This window comes from Grus americana, chromosome 7 (genome assembly GCF_028858705.1).
Source record: "Grus americana isolate bGruAme1 chromosome 7, bGruAme1.mat, whole genome shotgun sequence".
NCBI classification, from domain to species: Eukaryota; Metazoa; Chordata; class Aves; order Gruiformes; family Gruidae; genus Grus; species Grus americana.
In genome coordinates this window covers 37,907,770-37,932,625 of record NC_072858.1, presented here as the reverse complement: position 1 = coordinate 37,932,625, position 24,856 = coordinate 37,907,770, and the positions used below count along the sequence as shown (strand labels likewise).

Sequence of the window (24,856 nt, the reverse complement as noted above, 5' to 3'; positions counted from 1 at the left end):
GAGTGGGCCCCAAAAATGCTGTGTTGGGGTGGCCGAGGGACGGGGAGCGCAGGGCAGGCGTCGCGGGGATGAGGGGAAGGTGGGGGGATAGGGATTTGGTGGGGTGGAGGGTGAGGGCTGCAGGGTGGGGGCACCGCAGGGACCAGGGATGCAGGATGGGGACAGGGCAGGGTCAGGAGGCGTGGGATGGGGACATAGTTGGGACTGGGAATGTGGGATGGGGATGTGGCAGGGATGGGGGATGCGGGACCAGGGGTGCGGGATGGGGGTGTGGCAGGGGATGCTGGACGAGGGCTCGGCATGGACCAGGGATGCAGGACGAGGGATGCAGGATGGAGACAGGGCAGGGATGGGGGATGCAGGATGGTGACAAGGTATGGACCAGGGATGCGGGATGAGTGATGCAGGATGGGGACAGTGCAGGGACGGGGGATGCAGGATGAGGACCGGGTATGGACCAGGGATGCAGGACGAGGGATGCAGGATGGGGACAGTGCAGGGACGGGGGATGCAGGATGGTGACAAGGTATGGACCAGGGATGCAGGACGAGGGATGCAGGCTGGGGACAGTGCAGGGACGGGGGATGCAGGATGAGGACCGGGCATGGACCAGGGATGCGGGATGAGTGATGCAGGATGGGGACAGGGCACAGCCCGGGGCTGCAGGATGGGCGCTCGGCATGGACCAGGGATGTGGGATGCAGGATGGGGACAGGGGAGGGACCGGGACTGCGGCCGTGCCGGCGGCTCCCCCGCCCCGGTGCCGGCGCGCAGGTGCGGCGGGCGCGGCGGAGGCCCCGCCCCGGCCCTCCCGCCGGTGCCGCCCGGTGCCGCCCCGCGGCCGCACTCGCCGCCGGCGCCTCCCCGTGCGCACCGCACCGCTCCGCACCGCACCGCGCCGCTCCGCTCCCGCCGCGCCGCCCGCTCCCCCCGGCGCTGCGGCAGCATGCGGGGCTGCGGCGGGCGCCGCGCCTTGCTGGCCCTGCTGGCCCTGCTCCTGCCCGCCGCCGCCGCCGGCCCCGGGCCCGCCGCCGGCCCCGCCACCGCCACCGGCCCCGGCGCGGCGGGGGAGAGCCCCGGCAATTTCATGGAGGACGAGCAATGGCTCTCCTCCATCTCCCAGTACGGCGGCAGGATCAAGCACTGGAACCGCTTCCGAGACGTGAGTCCGCGCCGGCAGCGGGGCGGGGGGGGGGGCGGACATACACGGGACGCGCCGCCGGGCAACCGGGAGCCCCCAGCCCAGCCTCCCCGCCCCGCCGCTGCGGCTGCCGCAGCACGACCCTCCCCCGGCCCCGGTGCCCGGTACCCGGCCCCCGGCTCCGTCGCAGCCGGCCGGGGATGCTCGGCGCTGCCCGCATCCCGCCGCCACCCGCCGCGGCCGTGGGCGGCTGCCGGCCCCGGTACCCGGGGGATGCTTCCCCGGCAGCGGCAGCGCCGAGGCCGCCGTGCCCGATGCCGCCGTGCCCATCGCCGAAGCTGTGGCGTGGCTGATGCCAAGGCCACCGGGGCTTGACGCCAAAGCCAGCCCCGCCAGGGACCTGGGGGTGCTGCTCCCCGCACCCCGTCCCCATGCACCACATCGGGGCCCAGGCAGAGGTACAGGCAGGCCCTGCCTGCCCTTTGCAGGCAGCGGGGAGGTCTCAGCCCGTGGGTGACAGCTCAGCGCGGGTCAGGGCACCGATGTGCCCCCGGAGTCCCACTCCCCTCAGCCCTGCGGGGCGGTGGTCCCTGGGGATGGGGAGGGGGGGGGACACAGGAGGCGGAGGGGGGGGTGAGGATGAGGATGCGGAGGCTGCCGGAGCGACGGGCAGGTGACCCGGCACGTTCGGCGCAGCATCCCGTAACCCCTTGGTTTGATGCAGCCCCTCCTAAAAACGGCCCTGAACAGCGCTCAGTTCCAGCCTTTAATTTCATGGGGCAGTCGGGGATTTTTCCTGGGCTCATTTTACACCCTTGCCCCCCACGTTACCCCCCAGCTCATGTTCTCCAGGGTGGGGGCATCCCCATCCGGGGTGGGGGGGTGTCCGGGGGACCTGCGGCAGCCGAGCAAGGAGGGGGCACACACCGAGCCGCCCCCCACCCCGAGCCAGCCCCTCCGGTCTTTGTTCAGATGCGCACTCGGGTTCACCTTGGCAGCAAGGATGCGCCGTCGGGAGATGTGCCCCGCTGTGGGCAGGGCGGGGGGCACCGCCCCCCCCAAAATAAACCCATCAGGGAGACAGAGCACGGGCGAGGGTGCAAGGGATGGGGCAAACGCCTCCCCAAAGACCCCTGCCAGCGACGTACCCGGCTGGCACTGGGTGCCTGGGACCTCGGCTGGCTGCGGATGCTCAAGGGGGAACCACGTGTGGACGTGGCCCCACCACGCTGGGCATCCCCGGTGGGGGGTTTGGGGCCGAGAGCCCCCCAGCCCGGGTGCCAGCAGCATCCCGCTAGCAGCAAGCAGGGGGCCCGCCCCGGCTGTGCCGCCACCACCAGGGCTGGCGGGCTGGGGGGGCTGCGGCCCTGCCGGCGGTTAGTGCGGATTAATAAGCAAATCCCATGGATTTGTGGGTTTTTCGGCTGAGCAGCACCGGTGGGGGTAGCGCGACCCGTCGTGCAGCGGGGAGGAGGCCGACGGCCGTGCCGAAAGCTGCGCCGCAGGGAGCTGCCGGGCGCCGCAGTGTTACTAATCACGGCATGGGAAAGCGGGCTATCGATTGCGGTGCGAACGCCGCCGCGCCAGAGCGAGAGACATCCCCTCCGGAGCTGCCTCCTGCACCTCTGCTTCGAGCTGCCATCCAAAAACCCTGCCCTCCCCAGGGCAGCAGGGGTGCTCCTGCCTTGTTACCATGAAACCCAGCCCGGAGCATCCCGCGGGATGAACGATGCCGTCTGCCAGGAGGGTTTGAGTCCCCGCTGCACCCCTCCACCCCCGGGATGCTTTCGGGGCCCCGGGAGAGCAGCTCTGCCTCCCCAGGCAGTGACGTCCATGTTAGCCTGTTCCCTCTGGGCTCCGTATTGAAAAACCGGGGTGGCAGCACGAGGATCTTCACCCCACAGGGATCCCGGGGGGGACCTCGCTGGGTGCCCGGGGGCTTCCTCCACCCGACGCCTCTTCCATCCCTGTTCCCTGCCTTTCCCTGCCAGCCAGGGGGTGATGGGGAAAGGTTTTACCCGCCATAAATGCTCTCCAGGGTTACAGGTCTGGAGCCAGACATGGGGGAGCATCTCGGTGGTGGGTACCGGTGGCATCTGGGGCTGGTAACGGGACCTTTGGGCACCCCAGAAGGTCAGGGCGCCCGTCACCGTGGGCTGGGAGCGGGGGTCTCTGGGCTGCCCGGGGGCTGACGGCGGGCGCTCTCGCTCTTTCTTTTCTCTCTTTTTTCGGTGTGGGCCGGGCCGTCTCTCTGCCACGCTGCCAGGAGGTGGAGGTGAGCGTCGAGGGGCTGATCCTGCTGCCTCGCCCTGGTGGCAGCCTACTTTTGGGGGGCAGGCTGCTCCACACCCCCCCTTCTGGCATGGGGTGTCCTGGGGGGGGGGGGGTGTGCAATGCCAGCGTGCGTGCGGGGGGAGCCTCGCGGGGCCGGTGGCTCTGAGCGGGACGGTGTCACGCCTGGCCCGGTGTCACCTCTCCCACCGCCTGTCCTCATCCAGGCTCTGCCCCCTTTGCAGGACGACTACATCAAGAGCTGGGAGGACAACCAGCCCGGGGATGAAGGTACCGCTGGGACCGAGCTGGGGTGGGTTTGGGATGGGGCGCAGGGGGCTCAGTGACAGCTGGCACGGAGCGGGGGACACTTTCTGCCCGTAACCCCCCTCCTCCCCGGCTTTTCCCTTCCGGCTGGGAGCAGCGGTGGGGCCGGTGCCTGCTGGGAAGCGGCAGCTGGTGCCGAGGCGGCCACCCAGCTGCAGCCTGAATGGCGCTTTGTGCCGGGCCGGCTGGTGGCCAGCGCTGCCGGGGCTCCCCCGGGGGGGTCCCCGCCTGCCCCGGCCCCTCTCTGCCCGCCCCGGCCCCTCTCTCCCCCCCCCAGCCCTGGACACCACCAAGGACCCCTGCCAGAAGGTGAAGTGCAGCCGGCACAAGGTGTGCGTGGCGCAGGGCTACCAGCGCGCCATGTGCATCAGCCGCAAGAAGCTGGAGCACAGGTAGGAGGGCGGTGGGTCCCCGGCGGTGGCGGGGTGGGGGGGGGCTGAGCCAGGGGCTCAGCACCGTCCCCCTGCGCCTCTCGCCCCGTGCAGGATCAAGCCGCTGGGTACCAAGGGGCACGGGGGCTGCAAGCCCTGCCACGCCGCCCCGCTCGCCGCCGTCTGCGGCTCCGACGGTCACACCTACAGCTCGGCGGTAAGGACGGTGGCACCCCACCGCGGGGAGGGGGACACCGTGCCGTGTGTGTGTGTGTGTGTGGTGTCCCGACGTCCCGCTGCCGCCCCACAGTGCAAGCTGGAGCAGCAGGCGTGCCTGGCCAGCAAGCAGCTGACGGTGCGGTGCGAGGGGCAGTGCCCCTGCCTGACCCCCCACGGCCCCGCCAGCGATGGCAAGCAAGGTGAGCGGGACGGAGGAGCACCGGGGGGGTGTCCCTGAGCCCTGCCCGGCCTGACGCTGCCTCCCGGACCCCCCCAGAACCGTGCACCGGGCAGGACCTGGCCGACCTGGGCGACCGCCTGCGCGACTGGTTCCAGCTCCTGCGGGAGAACGCCAAGCAGAACGGCTCCGGCGGCCTCCCCGCCAGCCCCGCCACCGGTAGGTGCCCCCCGCCGCACGGGGAGGGGGTGAGGGGTGCTGTCCCCGTGGGGAATGGGGGGGGGGGGGCAGGCAGCCACGGGCCGCATCCTGCCTCGCAGCGCTGGAGAAGAGCGTGGCGGCCAGCTGCAAGGAGGCGGTGGGGTGGATGTTCGCCCGGCTGGACACGAGCGGGGATCTCTTCCTGGAGGCGGCCGAGCTGGCCGCCATCAACCTGGACAAGTACGAGGTGTGCATCCGCGCCTTCTTCAACTCCTGCGACACCTCCAAGGACGGCCGCGTCTCCGCCCCGGAGTGGTGCTTCTGCTTCTGGAGGGAAAGTGCGTCGTGCCGGGGCGGGGGGGGGGGGGGGGGGATGCGTGCCATGGGGTCACGGGGGATCCATGCTGGGGGGGGTTGGGGTAGGGGAGGAGGATGTAGACCGTGGGGTGCACAGTGTGGGGTTGGGGGGATGCACAGCAGTGTGTGGGGGGGATGCACGCTATGGGATATGGGGGGGGATGTGTGCACTGAGGGGCCATGGGGAACGCATGCTGTGGGGCCCGGGGGGTGCACACTGGGGGGGGTAGGGGTGTGCACGCTGTGGGGCTGTGGGGAAGCACACCGTGGGTTGGGGGATGCATGTTGCAGGGTCTGGGGGGGTGTGTGTGTGTGCACATCATCGGGCTGGGGGCTGCGCACCCTGGGGGGGGAGGCGTGCTGCGTGCGTGGGGTCAGGGAACGCCCGCCGTGGGGGGGCTGCACACCCACCCTGAGCGGCGTGTGGGGGTGCTGCAGAGCCGCCCTGTCTCAGGGAGCTGGAGAAGATTCAGATCCAAGAAGCAGCCAAAAAAAAGCCAGGTGAGTGTTGGGGCGGGGGGGGGGGTCCCGCAGCCCCTGTCCCCCGCCAGGGCCCTGCACGGCCGGGCTGGGGAGGGATGAGGATGGGGCGCTGCACTCTGCGGAGCGGGGGGGGGGGGAGGCTCCTGCACTGCACTGCACGTGTTTTTGGGGGGCGGGGGGTGTCATCGCTTCCCTGCAGGCACCTTCATCCCCAGCTGTGACGAGGACGGGTACTACCGGCGGGCGCAGTGCGAGCCGGGCGGCGGGGAGTGCTGGTGCGTGGACCAGCACGGCACCGAGCTGACGGGCACCCGCGGCCGCGGCAGCCCCGACTGCGGTGAGCGCCGGGGAGGGGGTACCGGGGGTGGGGGTGGGGGTGAGCCCCCCTGCCCGGGGGGGGGGGGGTTGGTGGTGGGGGCCGCAGCCGCAGGACCCGGCCGTGAGCCTCTGCCCCTCGCCCCCCCCCGCAGAGGAGGCGGCGGGGTTTTCGGGTGACTTCGGGAGCAGCGTGGGCTGGGAGGACGAGGAGGAGAAGGAGCCGGAGGAGGCGGGCGAGGAAGGCGAGGAAGAGGAGGGCGAAGCGGGGGAGGGCGACGACGGCGGCTACATCTGGTAGAGGAGCAGGAGAGCCCGGTGGGCGGCATGGCCGGGCGGCAGCACCCCTAGCCGGGGGGTCCCCGTGACACCCCCCCCCCCCCCCAACCCGCTGCCGGTGTGGCATGGGGTGGGTGCACCCCCCCACTCCCCCTTCTCGGCCCCGTGTGGGACGGGGTGACCGGGTGCTCGCCCGGGAAGGGGGTGAGCGGGGGGCGGGGGGGCAGGGCGGGGGGGGGGGGGGCGCGCTTGTGTGAATTTGAGCTTTTTTTTTTTTTTTGGGGGTAGAGCCTTGTAGGCCTAGTGTGCTGCTGCGTGGTCTTCAACCGGGCAAATGGCGCTAATAAAAGTGGGAGAGAAAAAAAAAAAAAAAAAGGACAAAACCCAAAAAAACTCCATAGATAAGCTGCCCCCCCCCCCCCCCCCCCCCCCCCCCAAACGCTGTGCTTGCGCAGCTGCCCCGGCCCCCGGCGTTGTGTAGCGGCTGTGAAATAAATACCGCGTGCTGTGTCAAACGCTCGCCCGTTCCTCCCCCCCCCCCCCCCCGCATGGGGTGCTGGGGGGGGGTGGGGGTGTCAGGGCTGCTGGTGGTGCTGGCTGCTGCCCCTCAGGTCGGGGGGGGGCTGGGGAGGGGGTGTGGGGGAGCCCCCCCCTGCCAGCACCCCGGGGTTTGGACCCTGCACTCAGCCGACGTGGGGCTGGAACTGATCTCCCGCTGCAGGGGCCTGGCCCCAAATATGCCACCACCCCCCCCCAGCCCAGCCCCTGGCCGTCCCCCCCCCAGGACCCCAGACCCAAACTAACCCCCATCTCTGCCCCCCAGCTATAGCAGGACCCAGAACTGCCATCCCCTCCCCACCCCAGACCCCAACCTACCCCAACCCAGAACATCCCTTACAGGGACACCCTCACCCCCCCACCCCCCCACCCCCCCCCTGGGACCTCCACCACCCGCTCAGCACCACAGGACACCAGGACCTCACGTCACAGCGTTTATGGCTCCAGGGAGAAAAGAAAATAATCCAAAACCCCCCCACCCCCCCCCCCCCACCCCCAATTTGGGGTCGCCAGCAGCCACCAAAGGCACTGTGCCGTGCCGCCCCCCCCCCCCACCCCAGACCCCCACTCTCCACTGGCCCCACAGGGTCCAGGCGCTTGGCCCTAATACCAGCATGGCCAAAAAGGGGATGTGGCAGCTCCATCCCGCCGGGCGGGGGGGGGGAGGGGGGTGTCAGAGCTTGCTGGGGGGTCCCGGCTGCCGCTGGAGCCGCCAGGCCGCCCGCACCCCCTCGCCCGCCCGGTTGAGGCCAGCGAAGGCAGCGGGGTCGCCGGTGCGGCGGTAGCGGGCAATGGGGGACTGCAGGACGGTGACGGGGATGCAGAAGTTGAGGTGGGGGTAGGTGGCCCCCACACTGGTGTCCCGGGTGTTGCTGGCCACGATCCCTGGGGGGGGGGGAGAGGAGTGATGCCTGCGTCACCGCGTCCGGCCGGGAACACCTGTGGGACCCCCCGCCCCACCCTCGGCTTACCCAGGAGGTGTCCGCTGCGGGAGGAGACGAGGGGGCCGCCGCTGGAGCCTCCGTGGACGGCGCAGGTGGTCTGCAGCATGACAGGGCGCCCGGCCACCGCCACCACGGCCGAGAGGACCCCTGTCGTCACCGAGGGGCCGCACGCCCGCCCCAGCGCCCCGAAGCCCACCACGCTCACCTCCTCTCCTGGGGTGGGGGAGGCAGGAGGTGGGTGCGAGGGGGGTGAACCCCCACCCCATGCCCAGCACCCCACGTTGTCGTCCCACCCTCGTGGTCGCTTACCTGGGCGGAAAGTGTCCGCCAGGCGCGGGGGGGCGAAGCCCGGCACGCTCTCCTCCAGCTCCACCACCGCCACATCGAAGGGGGACGACTCCTCGGTGGCAAACACCACGTGCCCCCCGAGGACAGCAGCAGCCCTAAGGACACGGCACGCAAGATGTCACCACGGGGGGGGTGGCGGGAGGGGGAGACACGACAGCGGGGGACACGCAGCCGCACTCACCGATCGGGGCCGGGCACCAGCGTCACACGGAGCGGGGCACCCGCCTCCACCACGTGCCGGCAGGTGAGGAGCAGGCGGGGGGCCAGCAGCACCCCTGAGCCCCACGCCGTCCTGCACTCCACCAGCGCCACCCAGCCCAGGGGGTCCTGCCTGCCTCCTGCCCGCACCGCGGCCACCCGCCCCGGCGCAGGCGGCACCGTGACCCCGGCTTCATCCAGCACGCCGGCGCTGCTGCGCAGGACGGCGTCGAGGGAGCAGAGCAGGGTGAGCCCGACCCACTCGGCGCCCTTCCAGCAGAGTGAGGCGGCAATGACGCCAACCAGCTGGGGTCCGGCGGGCGAGGGCAGGAAGGCGCCGCCGCCTTCGGTGCCGGGCAGGCAGCGCGCGTCGGTCAGGATGAGGGCGTTCTCCTCGCCGGCCAGGTTGCTCACCACCCCCCTGCTCAGGGTGTTGAGGAAGAGGTCGGGGCAGAGCGCGCCGAAGGGGGAACCGCAGGCCAGCAGCCCCTCGCCCTTCCGCAAGCGCCCGGCGCTCGCCCGCGCCGTCCAGCCGCCCCGGGCGCCGTCGAGGTCGGGCACCCGCAGCCAGGCGAACCAGTGCAGGGTCTGCCCGTCATCCGCCGCCGCCTCCCCGCCGAAGCGCCATCGCTCCGCATGGCCGAAGGCCCGCGCCAGCGCCTGCCGGAAGGCTCCGCAGGGCACCAGGGCCAGGAGCCGGGCTTCGTGCCGCCGCAAGCTGCCGGCCGGGTTCCGCGGTGCCGCCGGGGCGTCGAGGCGGAGCGCCTGGGCGTGCGACCCCGGCGGGGGCCGCAGGACGAAGACGCGTGGGCGAGGCCGGAGGGCGTCGGGCAGCAGGGCGCGGTGCAGCGTCCAGGCGGCGCGGCCGTCCCGCAGGAACGGGGCGAAGACGGCGCCTTGGCACAGCACCAGCCCGGGGCCGCGGCTCAGCACCACCCCGCTGCAGCTCCAGGGGCCGGCGCAGGGTTCGGGGGCGTCGGGGGGCGCGGAGAGGCTGACCACGCAGCAGGCCTGCTCCTCCGCCATGCCGGCGGCCGCGGGGCGGGCTGCATACGGGGCGGGGGGGGGGGGGGGGGGGGCCCGCGGGGCCGTGCAACGCAATGCAACGCTACGCCACGCAATGCAACGCGCAGCGCGGGCCGCCTCCCGCACCGCCGCGCGCCCCCACCGCGGCCCCGGGGCCGCTCCCCTCCCCCCCTCCCCTTTCACTCATTGGCTGCGGAAGGGGGGCGGGGCGAGCGACGTGGCAGTGACGACATGTGACGGCACGCCCCCGCCCTCAGAAGGCCCTTTGCTCCGTGCCGGTGCAGCGGCCCCAGCATCGCCCCCCCGCGGGAGGAGGCGGCCGTGGCCGTGGCCGTGGCGGACGTCCCCACAAAACACGAGAATCCGCGGAGTATAAAAGAAACTGGTTTAGTCTACATCGATAACGTCACGATACGCAAACGTCACGCACTTCCACGCTACAACCGCCGAAAACGGCTTCTCCCCGCGACGGCGCAAAGAGGGTCCCGCCGTCCTCGTGCGGGAGCGAGGCGCCGGTCACCGCACCCCGACGCCTTAAAGCGGGCGTGCTCGCGGGCGCTCCTCTCCCAACAACTACCGAATCAATCCCCGTGACGGAAAGGTCGGATCGCGGACGTCCGTCCCGCCGGCACCCTCCTCGTCGTCGGTCGGCATTGTGACGCAGCACAGCCACCCTACAGCTCGGTTAAGCCCAAATGCTATGTTTATTGAGGACGTCTAGTATCGTGATACCTTGGTTCAGTAATTTGCGAAATATCTAAATACCGTTAAATATATTTAAAAAAAAAAAAAAAACAAACAAAAACCAAAAAAACCCCAACCCAAACCCCCTAACCAGACTCTGGACTAAACAAGATGAACGTTAAACTAAAAAGTTAGAAGGGACGCTGTTTACATTAACACTTTCTTTAAAAAATATAATTGCTTTTCCTTTTTTGAAGTCAATTAACCACAGTGGTGAGGCGCGCTCTCTTTTTCAGCTGTTACAGCACAGCGCGCGGCGTTTTTACTCCCCGGGTCGCACCGTAACTGAACCGAAAGGGATCTCCCCGTCGCGTGGAAAAGAGTTGCGTCACCACTGCGCGATAAGGGCAGCCGAAAACCAGGAGTCTCTTGGTCGATGACGGTGATGCGGTCGAGAAAAACCTTTCCGTGTTCGAATAGAAAAGTCCGTAGGAAGCTGTGGAGAGGATCAGTCCAGAGGAGTAACAAACTCTTTATGTCCGTCCGAGTATCAGTCAATGTACTGCGATAGCCAGCGGAAGCCTTCGCCGTAGCCTTGCCTCTTCAGCACGCTGCACATGAACACCTCCATGGGACGCGCGTTCAGGTCCTTCAGCGGCACGTTTCCCTAGGGAAATGCAAAGGGAAATCAGAGGGGGGAAAAAACCCCAAACCCCAAACCCCTCTCCGCCCTGGGAATTTCCTCTCCCGACCCCTTCGCGAGAGGGACCTGCCCACGGGACGTCGGGAGCCAGCGGTGTGGGAGAACAGCCGTCGGAAACACGGGGGCGAACCATTTTCGAGGCACGCGGCCCGACGCACCTGCAACGCTTGGCAGCGTGACGCAAAGAGCGATCGTCGCCGCGGGGATAATAAGCTCGCGCCAAGGGAAGTCCTGCAGCGTTTTACTACCGTTACCCAGCATTTCTGATCGGGTCTTTCAAACCGTACCGGGTTTTTTAACACATAAAACACAATTACAAAGTTAACTGGACGGAAGCGCAGAGCCAGGAGACACGTTAAAATACCAGCCTGATGCCCAATTCCCTAATCGTCGCGTTTCGTGCAATGCTGGCGGTTTCAGAACTTGCGCGAGGCCGTTCCTACGACCCATGCGGATGCCCCCCTACCTTTCCCGTGGTCTGTCCGTAGAGCCCAAAGATCTCCCGCAGTTTCTCCTCGCTGATGGCCTCCGGTCTGTCGATTTTATTACCCAAAATAAGGATTGGCACGTTGGATATTGTTTCATCTGTCATTAGTGCCTGCGGGCAAGGTGGGGGGGGGGGGGGGAAGAGTTAAGCAGAGGCAAAAAAACCCCACATTAATGGTTTGAAGAAAACCTTTTTCTTTAAGCTGTGCGACCAACACAGGCTGGGTTTTGGTGGCACAGTCCTCCTGAGGAAGAGGAGGCTCTCGAGAAAGGTTTCTCAGCCGCAGGTCCTATCGAAACCCACGGGCGGTTTTAAAACGGCTTCGAAGGCCGACCCACTTACGTTAAGCTCAACTTTGGATTCCATAAGACGCGAGTGATCTGCGCAGTCCACCAGGAAGACGATCCCGTTGATGGCTGGCAGGTAGTTCTTCCACACCCGGCGAGCTGGAACACAGAAGCGGTATAAACACCGGCCGAGGCGGCGAGGCAGGCAGTTTGGAGAGGCAGTTGCACTCCCTCTGCTCTCACGAGTAAGCCTCGGCAAGCGAGGACGCATTTTTAACCGTTTCTTCCAGTATTTTTGTATTTAAAAAAAGATAAAAAAGGCAGGAAAAAACTTTTCTCAGAAGGTCTAGAAAGTCTAAAAATAAAAATTCAGCAATTATTCAAAAGAATAAGCCCATGACATTCAAATCTAAAAATATTTCAGGCAGCAGAGCATTTTTTTTCCAAGCTGCCAGAATTAAGCAGAATTAACTGTACCACTGAAACAACTGGTACCCTAGAGCCAGGAGGTTTACTTCCACATATTGCTCCGTGAATAATTTAAAGCGACAAATAATTAGGTGCTGCTAACTGCTGTCACTTTTCAGTGTCACTTTTGGGTCGATTTTTCTTTGGGTGGCTGGAGAACGTGGCGGAAATCAGAAGGTTGAGCTCATTCGGTGCCTCCCACTCAGCGATTTCACTTTTACCTTGTTCATGTCCACCCAGATCAAAAGTCGTAAAGGTCATTCCGGCAATCGTCAGCTCCTCTGACGCTGAAAAGTAAAGATACAGACTGTTTCGCAGGAAAATAAAGTAGCTGTCACGGCCAGAATTTCTTGGGGGCTCGTGTTAACATCACACACGCTCCTCGCCTAAGATATCCTGTAGAATTCAGGAATTCCCTGGCGAATTCAGTCAGCGAAACGGAGTCGTTTCACAAAATCACAAGCGGGAGAACACAGTTTCTCCTACCTCCCCACTTAAGCATGTGCTTATTAATCTGCAATGATTATATTTTATCACACTTTTCAGGAGAAATCCTCTCCCTCCCCAAGAGAGGGACCACGCCAGTTCTCAGCATCCCCGTTTTATATTTCAGCGGAAAACACAAACCCACTTCAGCTCCTCAGATGCGCTTTTAAGACCTCTAAAGTCTGTCGCCTGAATACAGAGCTATCACCGAGAGGTATTTTGACACCGGGAACCCACAATCCAAGCGGAAAACCCACCCCAATGAGGCAGGCGGGGCTGGATCGCTGGCAGACTTACTGGGATGTAGTGTCGGGACGTGCTGGCCCAGCCTGTCATCTTTAAGCATGTGCAGCAGAGTGGTTTTGCCCGCGTTATCCAAACCCAGGAACACAAGTTTTCCAGATTTCTTGTACAAACCTGGAAGGAAAACAAAGAAGCAAGATAAAAAAAAAAAAATTTTAAAAAAATAAAAACCAGCAGGCTTGTCTCGGGACATGAGCAGAAACGCCGTGACGCTTGCCGTGGTTTCTGTATGAACCCCTCTCCCAGAGCTATACTGCCACCTGTACATTTACAGCACTTCCAGCACGGGCACGGAACAGCAGGGAAAAAAAACCAGTACAGCCTGAACTGGCTTTTAGCAAGGCAACGCAAGGTAACGTCTACAGCAACGGACGTACTTCTGTGAGGAACGTATTCGTTTCTCAGATACATCACAGCAAAAGAGCGTGCCGCGAAGTATTCTTTACAGGCAACGAGTTACGGACCCGCCTGTCAGCCCAAAGGGGTATTTAAACGTAAAAATGGAATAAACCCACAAAAGACAGCAGCGAGCTGTTGAAGAAAAAGTGCAGCGCCTGAATCAACCCGGCATTTTCTTTAGACAAACTGATTTTTTTCCCCCGCAAGTTCCCTTAGGTTTCCACCAAGCGTTTTTCCTCATCCCTCCCCGCACCCCGTCCTCCAGCAAGGACTCTGGCAGGAGGCGCTTCGCCATCACCCGCACCTCAGGAAAGGGCCGCTCGCGTCATGGTGAGGCGGCCAACCCAGCCGCGCGGGTCGCCCTGAGCTGGGCAACGTTTTGGTCACAGCATCTCTGCAAAAGAGCCTTCGACCCGGGTCACGTCGGGGACGTTTAGTCAGCGGCCAGCAGCACGCCCAGGCACGCCACGTTGGGGTAGGAAACGAGCGTTTGAGGAGAAGCAAGGCAGCAGGGAGAAATGAGGGTGAGCTGGGATACGGGGAGGAAGAGGAGGAGGAAGAGAAGGAGAAAGAGGAGGAGGAGGAAGAGGAGGACGAAGGGGTTCCCTCCCTGCCTGGGTAGCACGCCTGCCCTTGGCATCAGCCCAGCCGCTCTTGCGCGTCTAAACAGCAAAGGCTGAGCGGGAGCCAAATGCCTCCAAAATGTTCTAAAAGTTTCTAGTGTGGGAAAAAAAAAACCCCAAAAAACCCCAACCAAGCCCTTTACTGATGTGCAGCTTTCCGGCCAGGCTCTGCACCAGGCAGAGCTACGGCACGCTCCGAAAGGGACGAGCTTTACCGGCTAACCGTGAAGTGATTCTGGCAAGGGGCACAAGGCAAACGGCCCCCGGGGCAGCCCGAGCCGAGGTGTGTAAGAAGTGACGTCACGCAGCATTACCTAGAAACTGCAGCATGCTGCTGAAGCCGTTGTAGATCCATTCGAAAATGAAAGACATCGCTGAAGATTAATTAATCGCCTGCGGGGGGACAAACCCAAAACCTGAGTGAGAAGCGGCAGGGCTGGCTGGAAGCCGGCTGTAACACCCCCCCCCCCCCCCCGCCCCGGGCCGGCACACCGAGCGCAGCCAGGCAGGGGAGCGGCCTCCACCGGGAGGGGACCGATCCGCCCGCCCCGTCCCCGGGGAGAGCCCCGGCTCCTCAGCGGTGAGGTGAGGTGAGGTGAGGGGGGGGGTGGGCGGCCCCGGCAGCGGCCTCAAGGGCGGGAGGCGCAGCCTGGCCCCCGCCCCGCCCCCACCCTGCCTGCGTGTCACCCCCCGCCGCCCCGCGCCCGGCCCCCGCCGCTCCGCACCCCCTCACCTCACCTCACGCCGGGGCCCGCCCGGCCGCCCCCCCCCCTCCACCACCCCCCGCCCCGCCGCTCACCCCCGGCTGCCCCCGGGCCGCCGCGCCACCGACTCCCCTTCCTCGGCAGCCGCCAGCTCCCCGCCGGAAATACGTCGCCCTCCCCCAGCCTTCCGCCCACTTCCGGTCCGGCGGCTTCGCCGCGCTGGCTTCCCACGTCGGACGTGCGTCTTGACGCCACGACGACGAGAGTTTGAGGCCGGCCCACCGCGCTCCCGGAGGCACCCGGTTCCAGGCCGCCCCCTGGCAGGTCCGCTCCGACCTCAAAGCCCCGGGTTCGAGGCCGCCCCCAGTCCCTCTGCGGGGGACGGGATAGCGCATCACCCCGCAAATCCCCCCCTAAACCCCCCAAAACCGCAGCACTGACCCGTCACCCCTTGACCTCGCTACAGGGTTGGAGTTTCAGTCATTTTTATTTCTAGCATCCATACACGTACCAGGTGAGCGATCTCCAGCCACGATTTACAAAGTACACTGTACGACCATGCACAAGCAGGGTGGTTTGATTTGTTTTTTTTAAAACGGATGATGTCTTCTAGCCTCCACAAGACCTCGACGCAGCAGACGCGTCACTGCTAGATATGTAATTCTAATCGGCAAAGTTACGAGCAAGGTCTTCTTGGTGACACTGAAGCTATTTTTCTGCTCTACTCCTGCGTGGGGCAACTCCTCGGTAGGAAGGACGGAGCTGTTCCGCCAGCCATCCTCAGGCCTTAGTTCTTCTGGTAGTAGAACCACTTGTCAACTGCGTGGGGCAGAGAAAAAGCAGAAAAAGAGCGGGTTAGTCCTCTTTTTGCCAAACAGTCGTGAGCTCTCAATGCCGTCATTAGCTCACACTGGCCCTCGGGTCTCGTCCCTGCTACAGAAACGTCCGGATTTCAGGCGGAAGGTGCCCATCGCCCCCTCGGGCGGAAGGAAAAGAGGACAGCCGAGCGAGGATTCCTCCCACAGCCACTGTTTTCTTAGAGTCGTGTCCCGAGGCATCAAAAGGCTCGTTACTGTCTCGCAGCAGACACTTGTCCGGTGGCAACTAAAGCACCAGACACACAACCAATTTCTGTCCCCACTCAGCATGGGTAGGGAGTAATTCCCTTCCTCGGCTCGGCAGCGCTGAGGAAACCCCCATTTTGGAGGAGCTAACACCGCTTTCCTGCTGTCACTGCAGTGCGGCTCTTTCAGGACCTGCTATAAATCCAGTCTCTTCCGGAGCAAACTACGGCATCGCAGGTCTCCCACGTACCACTCGCGTACGCAAATGAGGAAGTAAGGCAACAACAGGAGATGTTCAGGAATTAAACCGACACAAGTCAGGTCCGACGAAGTCCTTAACTTCTCCTAGGGCTAGAGCCACACCTGGCTGTCAGTTAAAATCCCCATTTTCCTATTGCCAATTCCTTTGAGGAATTAATGTGGTTGGGAGACTTACCTTCGGGTGGGATCGGGTTGGCAGCTTTACACGGCGGTGCCTGGAACGAGAGGTGTATTAGACAGCAACTGCACGCAGGGGACGGCCTTCCACCCGAAGCTCATCAGAGCCACACAAGTCTTTACCAAGCACGGTAAAGAACATCTCTGAAGAGCTGGCGGCCAAGCTACGGTTCAGAAGTTTAGCCCTTCACGTAAACCCTGCTTTGGATTCCACCCCCCAGATGACTTAAGGGTAAGGAGAAGCCTCTGGAGGAACATGTGGCTTGCTCCACATCCATCCTATTTAACCAGAAACAGGTGCCGTGTTCGGCCATCCGAAAAAATTCTGAGCGCGCAACACGCTATTTGCACAGTGTACGGTCCCACACAAACCGTATCGTTTTGCCCGGCGCTGATGTCGGGGGTAGGACACTCGGATTTGTACTTACTGCATCCACAGTAGCTTTCGCACACTCCTGACTACAGCAGAAAGGGCTGTCGGACACCGTCAGATTTGCGCTGGAAGACAAAGGTCGCTTGTGAGAACACAAAAGCCAAGTCTCTCCCCCAAGAGATATATTGGAATAATAGAATATTAGGAATCATTGCTATAGCTGCCAAGTCAAAGGGGAAGGCCTGCGGTGACAGCCAGCAGCTCACCGAAAGCACGGCAACGCTCAGGAAAGGAAGGTTCGGGGTTATTTGTTCAGAGGGAAGGAACGCACACAGTACCGCAAGCATTAACCTACCAGTTGATCTCCCCTCCGTCAGTTTTCTTTGCTATTAAAGCTTTCCAGTGTTCATGAGTGCTTTTGATGACGTTCACCGCAAAATCCTGAAGTTGAAAATGAGAACAAACATCGTGTTATGTGTAAAGACTCTGGAAGAGACTCAGAGATGCCTTCCGTTACCGCGCCTTTCAGGAACAACGGCAGCCTCCCAGCGCACAACAGCTCAACACCGGGGATTTTACAATACAGATTGTTTTGCTTTCAAGATGGGAGGATATGCCAAGGTCACCGAGCGAGCTTCTGAGGCCAAAAGAAACTGAACGCAGATATTCTAGTCTCGGGCCAGCGCTATATTATAAAAACACCTCCACCCCGCTGATCCTCCCACTCTGTTTGTCTGCAGCAGCTAGTTGATCCCGACCTATCTGTGAGCTCGCTTCCACTCCAGGCAAGTCATTCGACTGCTGTGCAGGTCAACAGGAAGAGACACGCACCCAATCTAGCTTTGCAACTATGTAAAAGTGAACCCGCTTCCAAGCATACCGCAGCTTTTTTCCCCTTAGAAAAAGCAGTATATGCTCAAGCATTAACCTGTCAGCTGGAGAAGGAAGCACACGCAATCCTTTGTTAGCATGAACGTGGCAATAAATATCCTGGTTTGGTACCACACAGAGCCAAACAAAACACCGTGGGAACACACGTGAGGTTCTTTGTCCCTACTTTCCACCTTGGCCTCCGTTCTGGTCTCGCTCATCCTGAGGGGCAGGGAGATGTCCCAGCCCACCCAACCAAGTGCCGTGCTACAGTCAAAGGGGACAATTTCAGTCCCCCTTACCCCCTTCCCTTCCCACCACCAGGCTTTGCACCAACCCTGGGCACCAACCCTCCTCTGCACCAACTCCGAGAGTTGAGTCACCTCCGTAAGCCACTCGCGGCACACCAGGACTGGCAGGAGGGATTTCTCCTGTTCGGGAGCAGTGAGTTGTCTGGCCCAGCCCAGAGAAGAGGCAGAGGAGTAATGCTGCCAAGGCAGAGCCTTACTCAAAGGGCGTGAGGGAACACTTTATGCCTGAAGGAAGAAGTGCTTTAACTCCCGAGTTAACTTCAACTCGCACCAGGCTGCAGTGGAACAAAGCCAGTGAGCAAGGGAGGCAAAAGGTGATGTCGAGCACCCTCTGCTCCAAAGCAGGAGCAAATAAACCTGGTGTTTTCCATACTGGCTCCGACACAGAAGCTCCCAGCCCTGAAGTGATCCCACATGAACGTCATATAGAACAAAAACTGATGATCTCCAACAGCAGCAGGGTGATAACCCTGCGCTTTTTCTCCTGCGAGCACTGGGCTGGAAACAAGCAGGATGGTAGGCTGGGGAAACAGCAGGAAGAATGAAGTCGGCTATCAGCAGCCCCATGGAAATCCATTTACTCAGTGACTACTCACCCGTGTCCCCACGCATCGTGAGCTCAGTTTTTGGACAGCGTGCCTTTGCACGCTCACAGTAACGAAGAAAGGGGATCCTACCTTGTCTTTAAATTCACCGTTAAAAGCAAACTGGTTTTCTGGCTTTCCATCAGGTACTTTGTATCTTCTGAACCAGTCCACTGTAGCTTCTAAGTATCCAGGCTTCATCCTTCTGACATCATTGATATCTAGCCACAGAGAAAAGGTTTGTTAGCCAGCTCTAGTAACCGAAGTTACTTGGCTACTACCCCTCTCTCAGCCCCTCCCCAAGCAGCCTCAGCAACATTTCAGACAGGTTACAGTGAAGTCACAGAGTGGATAGCTGCAGAGGGAGGTTAGCGTGTCATCTTCAGGGCGTATCCCGATTGCCCCCAGGAGCATGGATGGATTTAAACAGCTTTGATTACAGACTTACTGGACAAACCCTTTCCTTCCACTTAAGAGGACAGGCTGTACAGCCACCCCTCTTCTTCAAGACGCCAGGCTGTGCAGAGGACTGAATTTGGGATAAACAGCAGGACAGCGTTTTGCTATAGGTTTGATATCCTACTCTGCTGTCCTTCCAGCATCACACCTGATGAATACCATTGCATAGAAGGAACAAGCCCACGTCCTGACTTGAAACTTTCCTGCAGGATCTCAACAGAGAAAGGCAAGTTCTAAGCCTGCTCCTCGCTCCTGTTACTTACCATTATAGTTGTCTGCTTCAGGGTCTTCCACATTGATAGCAATTATCTTCCAGTCTGTCTCCCCCTCATCAATCAGTGCCAGCGTGCCCAGCACCTTCACTTTGATGACTTCTCCTCGAGAGCAGACCTGCAAGGACGATGACCATGTTGTCTGTACCGCTGCATCCAAGGAACGCTCAGCAGGAGGCTGCGCAAGCTGTGAGAGTTCAGCACGCAGTTGGGTGCTGTGAAACTAGCTGTCGCTTATCAGCGGTTCACGAGCCCTGGCTCACGCGGCTCACGCTGAAAGATCAACAATCTCCAGAGGCAGCAGAGGGAAACATCACATTCTTAAGGCAGAGGAGGTAGGAACTGAATAATGTCTCTGGATAATTGACTTTAGAGGCATTAATTACACGTTTCCTGTAAGACAGTTACCCTCTAGAATGCATTACCTTGCTTCCAATTTCGCACACGTCAATGGGATCATTGTCTCCACAGCAGCCAGTATTTTCATCTTTGTGACCTGGGTCTTCCCAAGTCTGCAGAAAAACCCACACACAGGAATAAGAACTCTCAGGTTTCAGGCAGATAACAAAAAGCAGGGTTATTTCAGGCATGCAGTTGCCTGGAGGATACAGATGATGGCCCACTTCACACTTGCTTTCAGGTCTATTGGTTGGGCTACTATTTCACAGTGTCTTATCTTGCCAAGGGTAAGCTGTGCCCTCCCACTGAAAAACCTTTTTACAACAACATTCCAGACTTCCTCCTCCCTTCCACAGCTGCATAAAGGTGAAGTTCACATCTACAAAGAACACTCATTGATTTGGCTGCCTGCCTGTTCCTCTCCCTATTCATTTCTTAAACAGAAGTTTCCTGAACTCCAGATAGCAGTCCCACAGAGATGGAAGGCAGACAGGGTGTATTGTTTCCTTTTAATTAAACAATTAAAAAGACACGCTGTTACACTAGAGCAGTGACAAGAACGCAGAGTCCCATACCCTAGGCTACCGGGCATCCTAGTGCATCTCACCTAAAGCGGCGGGTATAAGTTGACAAGACTCCAGAAGGCATTTGAGCTATGCCTCCAAAAATAACAAGCTGCTTAAAGCACACACTTCTGATGCAGGAGCCAAAGGACACTGCGCCCACTCGCATCGTAAGGAGTATCTACCTCTAAGGCTGTTGAGATATAAAAAGAAGGAATACTTTTCCCAAATCTCTGCATGCCCGGACACGACTAGTATAGTCAAGACCTCACAATGCATTCAGGAAGATGTACCGAAACCTGGGCGGTGCTGAAGGACTCTTCACAATCGCTATCGCACTTCTCTACAAGGAAGCGTTAAGTTTGGTTTCTTACTCTTGACACATAAATATCTTTGATCCACTAACACATGACTGAGCGAAGGCTTCAAAAGCCATAATTCTGTACAAAGAAACTGTCTCCAGAATCTGAGTAGAAAACAATTCAACTTCAGAACAACATCTCAAGCCACTTGGAGAAAACACTCAACATGCACTGCTATCAAGACTAAAACGTCAAAATTCACTGTGTTTCCCTGTGAACTGTCACTGACGATTTATTTCTCTAAAGGCAACTCAAACCTTAGAGAACATCAGAGGCAAACAGCCTTGCTCAAAGTTCCTCTTTATCTAGCAGTCACCACATGCGTCCAGGTGTCACCATCTGCCTGCCGCCCCTTGCCAGCTGTTTCAGAGAAAGCGTGTCTGTGCAGCTGCAGACGTCTGCCTCACGCAGTCTTTGGACTTGCGAGTGCCCTTCTCAGATCCAACACTGAAAAAGGGGCATCTACTACCATCCAACAGGTCAACACATTAGTCTAGCTGCATGGTTTAGACACTGAACAATAAGAGGGGCAGAAACGGGAAAGATACAGTCTTCAGATCTATTCAGATTCTCACTGTCCACATCCAAAGTCTACAACAATCAGCTAATCAGCACCAAGAATATTCTGTAAAGCACTAGCAGCAGCTGCTCGTCCTCACACAACTTGTTTACAGCATTAGCTACAAGCCTACCTCTGGAGATTTCTACTTAAAAGCACCCCTGTTTTCTTGACACATTCTCTTCGTTAGCAAGATTACATACGCAGCTGCAAATGCTGTGTTCCAGATCAGACTCTCAGCTGACCTTTTGCTTATTAATACAGTGCTAGTCAGAGACACACAGAGGCATCCTCCCTCCACCCTGCCAGAAAGGATGAGCCACTGAGACAAGTTACAGTACCTGTGGGATAGCACCATAATTCCAGATATAACCCTTATGGGGAAACACGTTAGCTACGTAGCGCAATTTTCCTTTCTTCACGTCTTGCTTAATTGGGTTTAAGGGATCCTTCGTTGCAATCTGAAAGAAAAGTTACATAAATCTCTCTCCTTTGCTCTCTAAGAAAAACCAAGCGATTTTTTTTTAATGAAGCCAGCTGCTAACTGACAAGCCAAGAGACCAGGAGCTGACCCTGAAGCCAACAGCAGATATTGGACAACCCCATTTCCTGTTGCATCACCATCTCCTGGGATGTAGCTTGCTGAAAACTGACCTACAAATTGCAGAACCACATGGGGCTGAGAGTCATAAGATGCTGCTTTAACCAGAAGCCACAGAAGACTACTAAGTTATCTCAACTTCTGCAAGTCTCAGCCTCCACACTAGACCTCTAGCATTAAGCAAGTGTTTACAGGAGAAGTTAGAAACCACTCTGGTTCCGGAGGTGGAATTGAGGAGGAATCCGTAAAGGCAAAGATTAATAGACTAGTCAGCTCAAGCACTTAAGCTAGGAACTGTAATATAGTTACCTCCATCTTAGCATTTGTCCATCGAGGTACTTCCACAACCATGTTGAACACATTCTGAAGAAAACAAAATATCGGTGAACGGGAAGGAATCTCAATACCACACTTTAAACTAGGGAACACAGATAAGCAAGCATGAAAGCCAGCCAGTTCATGTGAAAACCATCACTTTTTTTTTTCCCCCAGTGCCAGTTTTGATACAGCTGATAGAAGTCCAGTCAGTCACATATCATCACTCAAAGTTGAATCTCATGGAAGACACCAGCAAAAGCTACATTGAGGTTACCCACACATTCTCCATCAGTTGCCACCTATGAACATCTCCACCATGTTCCTAGATTACAGAACAGTACGTTTAAATGAACTGAAGGCAGCTGCATACAAACTATCGTGGACATAACAAAACGAGGTTTCAAGCTTATTTATTAAATACAAAGCATTTAATGCTACAGCAAGAGCCACCCTGGCAATTTAGAAGAGACAAAGCTTACAGGAGTAAGCCATCTATTTAATAACGTGGGTACCTACGTACTACCCTGAACGACCGAGAACATCACACCCAAATATTCTAGTCTGTCTTGAAGTAGGAAATGATGCTCGAGCTCTCTCTCTCCAAGCTCACACTCCTATAAAAGCAGACCTTGTTAGCAGCATGGTGCAAGGATAAGGATGTGGGGGAGAAACACAGAATCTAGTTTACAGGTGATGCTTGAAAACATCTCCTGTTGACTCCAGCTGGGCTGAGAGGACTCTTGAGAGTTCAATGTCAGTCTGCTCTTCAAGAAAACAAGCTTTTCCACACTTGAACCTTAACATTTGCTGTTTGAAGAGATTGCAGCTTTTAACAAAAGGTCAAACCTTGCTCCCTAGCATCAACAAGGTTTCTAATACCCACGTTAAGCAGCATTAGGATTGCAAAATCCCTCGCACCTGTATGGCGCCATAATTAGATCGCTATTGTGCAACGAGCGCTGATACGACATTGACTTTGCCCACACTCCTCCCTTACAGAAGTTTATGACAGCCCCTTAATTGCAGCGGGTCACTGCCCATTTGCAATTTCTATGTAAAAAGGTATATACTATTTTTATTTATAAGTAACTCAAAGAAAGGAATGAGGCAATCAGAACCGGCTAGGCAGGGCGCTTATGGCTTTGCAGGCAAGGAAAGATGACTTGGGGGTGCATCTTTGTTAGGCTCACAGTCTCCCCACAGCCCAGCTGACAGATCTGGTCTAAGACACCCAGTGAGTAGCCCAAGGTCATTCCTTTGCCGTGCCAAGACACACAGATACAGATAAGGTCAGCATATCCCAGCCCTAGACTGAAAAAAACCACCCTGCAATCCTCTCAGTGTCTTAGAAGTCGAAGGATAAAGATCAAGGAGCCCAGACAGAGTAAGACAACCTTTTGCTCCAAGCTGGGCTCACCACCATAGCTGGCAATGAACCTGCTAAGTAATGAGTAAAATCTCTGCGGAGAGGCACTCCAGCAACAGAAAGAGGGCTAATGTGATCAGCACTATTGCATAACTTCAGGGACCGCAACCTTCAGCGATATGACTTGGCACGGAGATGCTGGCAAGCAGCACTAAGTGCCTGAAGGCACACCAGTAGTCCAGTTTCCCTTGTTAATCATTACCAGCCCGCAGAAACCCTCCTCACCCCTATACTCACTCCCCTGCTCTTTCCTCCCCTGTTCTGCAAGCATCTGCAAAGCATAGTATTATCTGGATTTTCCTTATCACCTTTCAGACACCTGCTTTTGAAAACTGCTTTCCCAGTCGGCCACAGAAACTGCTTTGCCACTGCCCTCCATGACTAAAATCCTTCTTTTCCCTTCTGAGCAGGCAAAAGCCACCTCAGACTTCCCAGAGAGTATTTTGACAACACCCACACCGCAAAAGCTAAATCAGCTACTTTTTAGAGGTTCATATCTCACTTCTGCGTACTCTTTGCCTTTCCCATAACCGCTCTCTTACCTCCAAATTACACCTCTCTATCAGCAACATTAGAACAGTTCATCTACTACATTTCTCAAGTTGCACAGCTTTTTAGTATGTGTTAAAAGAAAAAGACAAGCTACAAAGGTAAGGAGCACAGTCAGAGAGCCCGAGTTCAGGTCACTGAAAAAGCATTCAGTGAAAACTGAAGCACAGCTGTTTGGGTTTCCTAGAGCCAGCGCATTTTAGATAGTGATTCAGAACAGCCTGATTTGACTAACCGCTGGCTGCCGGAAGGATGTAAAAGCACTGCATATGGCAGGTTCCCCACCTGCACTTTTTGCAAGGCAAGAGGTCCCCAGGAGCTGCTACAGCAAGAATTTAACATCCTCGCCTTCTGTTCAGCAGCTGATTATGCTGCAGGCATAAAGCGGCCTTACTGCAGTCAAAACTGAAGCCAGAAATATCATGCAGCCTGAGCATATACCTCCACAGGAGTGCATGTAGATATTTAGCTAAACATAAAACTGCTTCTTTTAACCCAAAACGCTTTCATGTGACCTCACGGGCAAATTCAAGACAACTACTTGTATCTCAGGCACGAATATGAGAATGAGATCATCCGTCCTCTTCTCCTGCACCGCTCTACCCGAGGCTAAGACCGCAAAGAAAGCCCATCCATTCTTTGCGAGATCTGGCGATGCTTCCATTAGGGTGCTCCTGCCGAGAAGCAGCGTCAGGAACCGGGAACCTCTCTCAGGCATTTCAGGCTCGCAGGACCACGTTCCCTGAGGAGCACCGACACAGCGCTCACACCCAAAGCCCAGAGCTCCGGCGGTTGTTCTTCTCGCTGGGCCCACGCCAACGAGGCCGCACCAAGCCACCCGGCCTGGCGCTCCTCGCTCCGGCTCCTCTCCTCACTTCATACCTTACCGGCATCCGCGTAGATGGGGATATCATGGAAAGGGGAGATGTACCGCCCGGCAGCGTCCTCTGCAAGGCAAAGGGGACGAGTCAGGCCCGGTTTGAGGGGACACCCCGCCAGGCCCTCCCTGAGGGAACGCCTCAGGTGAATTGGGGGGGGGGGGGGGCAAGCCTCAGGCCGCGGGGGCTCCCCCAACGCCTCCGGAGGAGTTCAGCCCCGCAAGCCCCGGGCAGGAAGGATGAGGAGGATGAGGGGAAAGAGGAGGAAGAGAAAAGCGGCGGCCACTCACTGAAGAAAAGCCGGTACTCCAAGCTATGAGGCGCGGCGCGCTCCTCCACGCTGTAGCCGGCCATCGTGCCGCGCGCAGCCCGCCGGCTACCGCACTGCGCAGGCGCGGAGCGCCACGCCCCCCCGGCAGTTGATAGAGTAGGCACTGCGCAGGCGCCAACCTCACTCCTCTTGCCCCGCC

General features: G+C 59.1%; 4 protein-coding genes across 4 annotated transcripts; 1 reads left to right on the top strand and 3 right to left on the bottom strand.

Moving 5' to 3' along the window:
• Positions 1-769: 769 nt before the first annotated feature.
• SPOCK2 (SPARC (osteonectin), cwcv and kazal like domains proteoglycan 2) lies at positions 770-6,360 on the top strand. Its single transcript, XM_054831270.1, has 11 exons — positions 770-1,162; positions 3,408-3,416; positions 3,658-3,703; positions 4,017-4,131; positions 4,225-4,327; positions 4,421-4,529; positions 4,607-4,726; positions 4,828-5,046; positions 5,504-5,566; positions 5,748-5,885; positions 6,019-6,360. Exons 1-11 carry the CDS (start codon positions 947-949, stop codon positions 6,162-6,164), a joined length of 1,284 nt encoding a protein of 427 aa, XP_054687245.1. The 5' UTR covers positions 770-946; the 3' UTR covers positions 6,165-6,360.
• Positions 6,361-7,339: 979 nt separating this feature from the next.
• Positions 7,340-9,385, bottom strand: TYSND1 (trypsin like peroxisomal matrix peptidase 1). The gene is made up of 4 exons (XM_054831249.1): positions 8,174-9,385; positions 7,954-8,087; positions 7,672-7,857; positions 7,340-7,585 (listed from the first exon to the last, which is right to left on the bottom strand). Exons 1-4 carry the CDS (start codon positions 9,214-9,216, stop codon positions 7,374-7,376), a joined length of 1,575 nt encoding a protein of 524 aa, XP_054687224.1. The 5' UTR covers positions 9,217-9,385; the 3' UTR covers positions 7,340-7,373.
• Positions 9,386-9,587: 202 nt separating this feature from the next.
• SAR1A (secretion associated Ras related GTPase 1A) lies at positions 9,588-14,551 on the bottom strand. Its single transcript, XM_054831263.1, has 7 exons — positions 14,456-14,551; positions 13,971-14,049; positions 12,629-12,748; positions 12,067-12,132; positions 11,433-11,536; positions 11,070-11,201; positions 9,588-10,567 (listed from the first exon to the last, which is right to left on the bottom strand). Exons 2-7 carry the CDS (start codon positions 14,026-14,028, stop codon positions 10,451-10,453), a joined length of 597 nt encoding a protein of 198 aa, XP_054687238.1. The 5' UTR covers positions 14,029-14,049; positions 14,456-14,551; the 3' UTR covers positions 9,588-10,450.
• A 277-nt stretch (positions 14,552-14,828) lies between these two features.
• On the bottom strand, positions 14,829-24,806 carry PPA1 (inorganic pyrophosphatase 1). The gene is made up of 11 exons (XM_054831262.1): positions 24,677-24,806; positions 24,391-24,455; positions 21,525-21,578; positions 20,956-21,075; positions 19,157-19,243; positions 18,723-18,849; positions 18,094-18,221; positions 16,591-16,676; positions 16,291-16,360; positions 15,861-15,900; positions 14,829-15,179 (listed from the first exon to the last, which is right to left on the bottom strand). The coding sequence occupies exons 1-11, from the start codon at positions 24,738-24,740 to the stop codon at positions 15,148-15,150; spliced, it is 873 nt and encodes a 290-aa protein (XP_054687237.1). The 5' UTR covers positions 24,741-24,806; the 3' UTR covers positions 14,829-15,147.
• Between the last annotated feature and the right edge of the window lie 50 nt (positions 24,807-24,856).

Excerpts from the sequence above, each read along its gene's own strand:
- TYSND1 (XM_054831249.1), bottom strand. The coding sequence starts at position 9,216 with ATGGCGGAGGAGCAGGCCTGCTGCGTGGTCAGCCTCTCCGCGCCCCCC. Across the intron at positions 7,858-7,953 it reads GGCGGACACTTTCCGCCCAG|GAGAGGAGGTGAGCGTGGTG; the intron begins GTAAGCGACCAC and ends CCCCCACCCCAG. Across the intron at positions 7,586-7,671 it reads CCGCAGCGGACACCTCCTGG|GGATCGTGGCCAGCAACACC; the intron begins GTAAGCCGAGGG and ends CCCCCCCCCCAG.
- SPOCK2 (XM_054831270.1), top strand. The coding sequence starts at position 947 with ATGCGGGGCTGCGGCGGGCGCCGCGCCTTGCTGGCCCTGCTGGCCCTG. Across the intron at positions 4,727-4,827 it reads CCCCGCCAGCCCCGCCACCG|CGCTGGAGAAGAGCGTGGCG; the intron begins GTAGGTGCCCCC and ends CCTGCCTCGCAG. Across the intron at positions 5,886-6,018 it reads CCGCGGCAGCCCCGACTGCG|AGGAGGCGGCGGGGTTTTCG; the intron begins GTGAGCGCCGGG and ends CCCCCCCCGCAG.
- SAR1A (XM_054831263.1), bottom strand. The coding sequence starts at position 14,028 with ATGTCTTTCATTTTCGAATGGATCTACAACGGCTTCAGCAGCATGCTG. Across the intron at positions 12,749-13,970 it reads CAGCATGCTGCAGTTTCTAG|GTTTGTACAAGAAATCTGGA; the intron begins GTAATGCTGCGT and ends TTTTCCTTCCAG. Across the intron at positions 12,133-12,628 it reads CGTCCCGACACTACATCCCA|CGTCAGAGGAGCTGACGATT; the intron begins GTAAGTCTGCCA and ends TTTACTTTTCAG.
- PPA1 (XM_054831262.1), bottom strand. The coding sequence starts at position 24,740 with ATGGCCGGCTACAGCGTGGAGGAGCGCGCCGCGCCTCATAGCTTGGAG. Across the intron at positions 24,456-24,676 it reads GGAGTACCGGCTTTTCTTCA|AGGACGCTGCCGGGCGGTAC; the intron begins GTGAGTGGCCGC and ends TTTGCCTTGCAG. Across the intron at positions 21,579-24,390 it reads TCTACGCGGATGCCGGTAAG|AATGTGTTCAACATGGTTGT; the intron begins GTATGAAGTGAG and ends TGTTTTCTTCAG.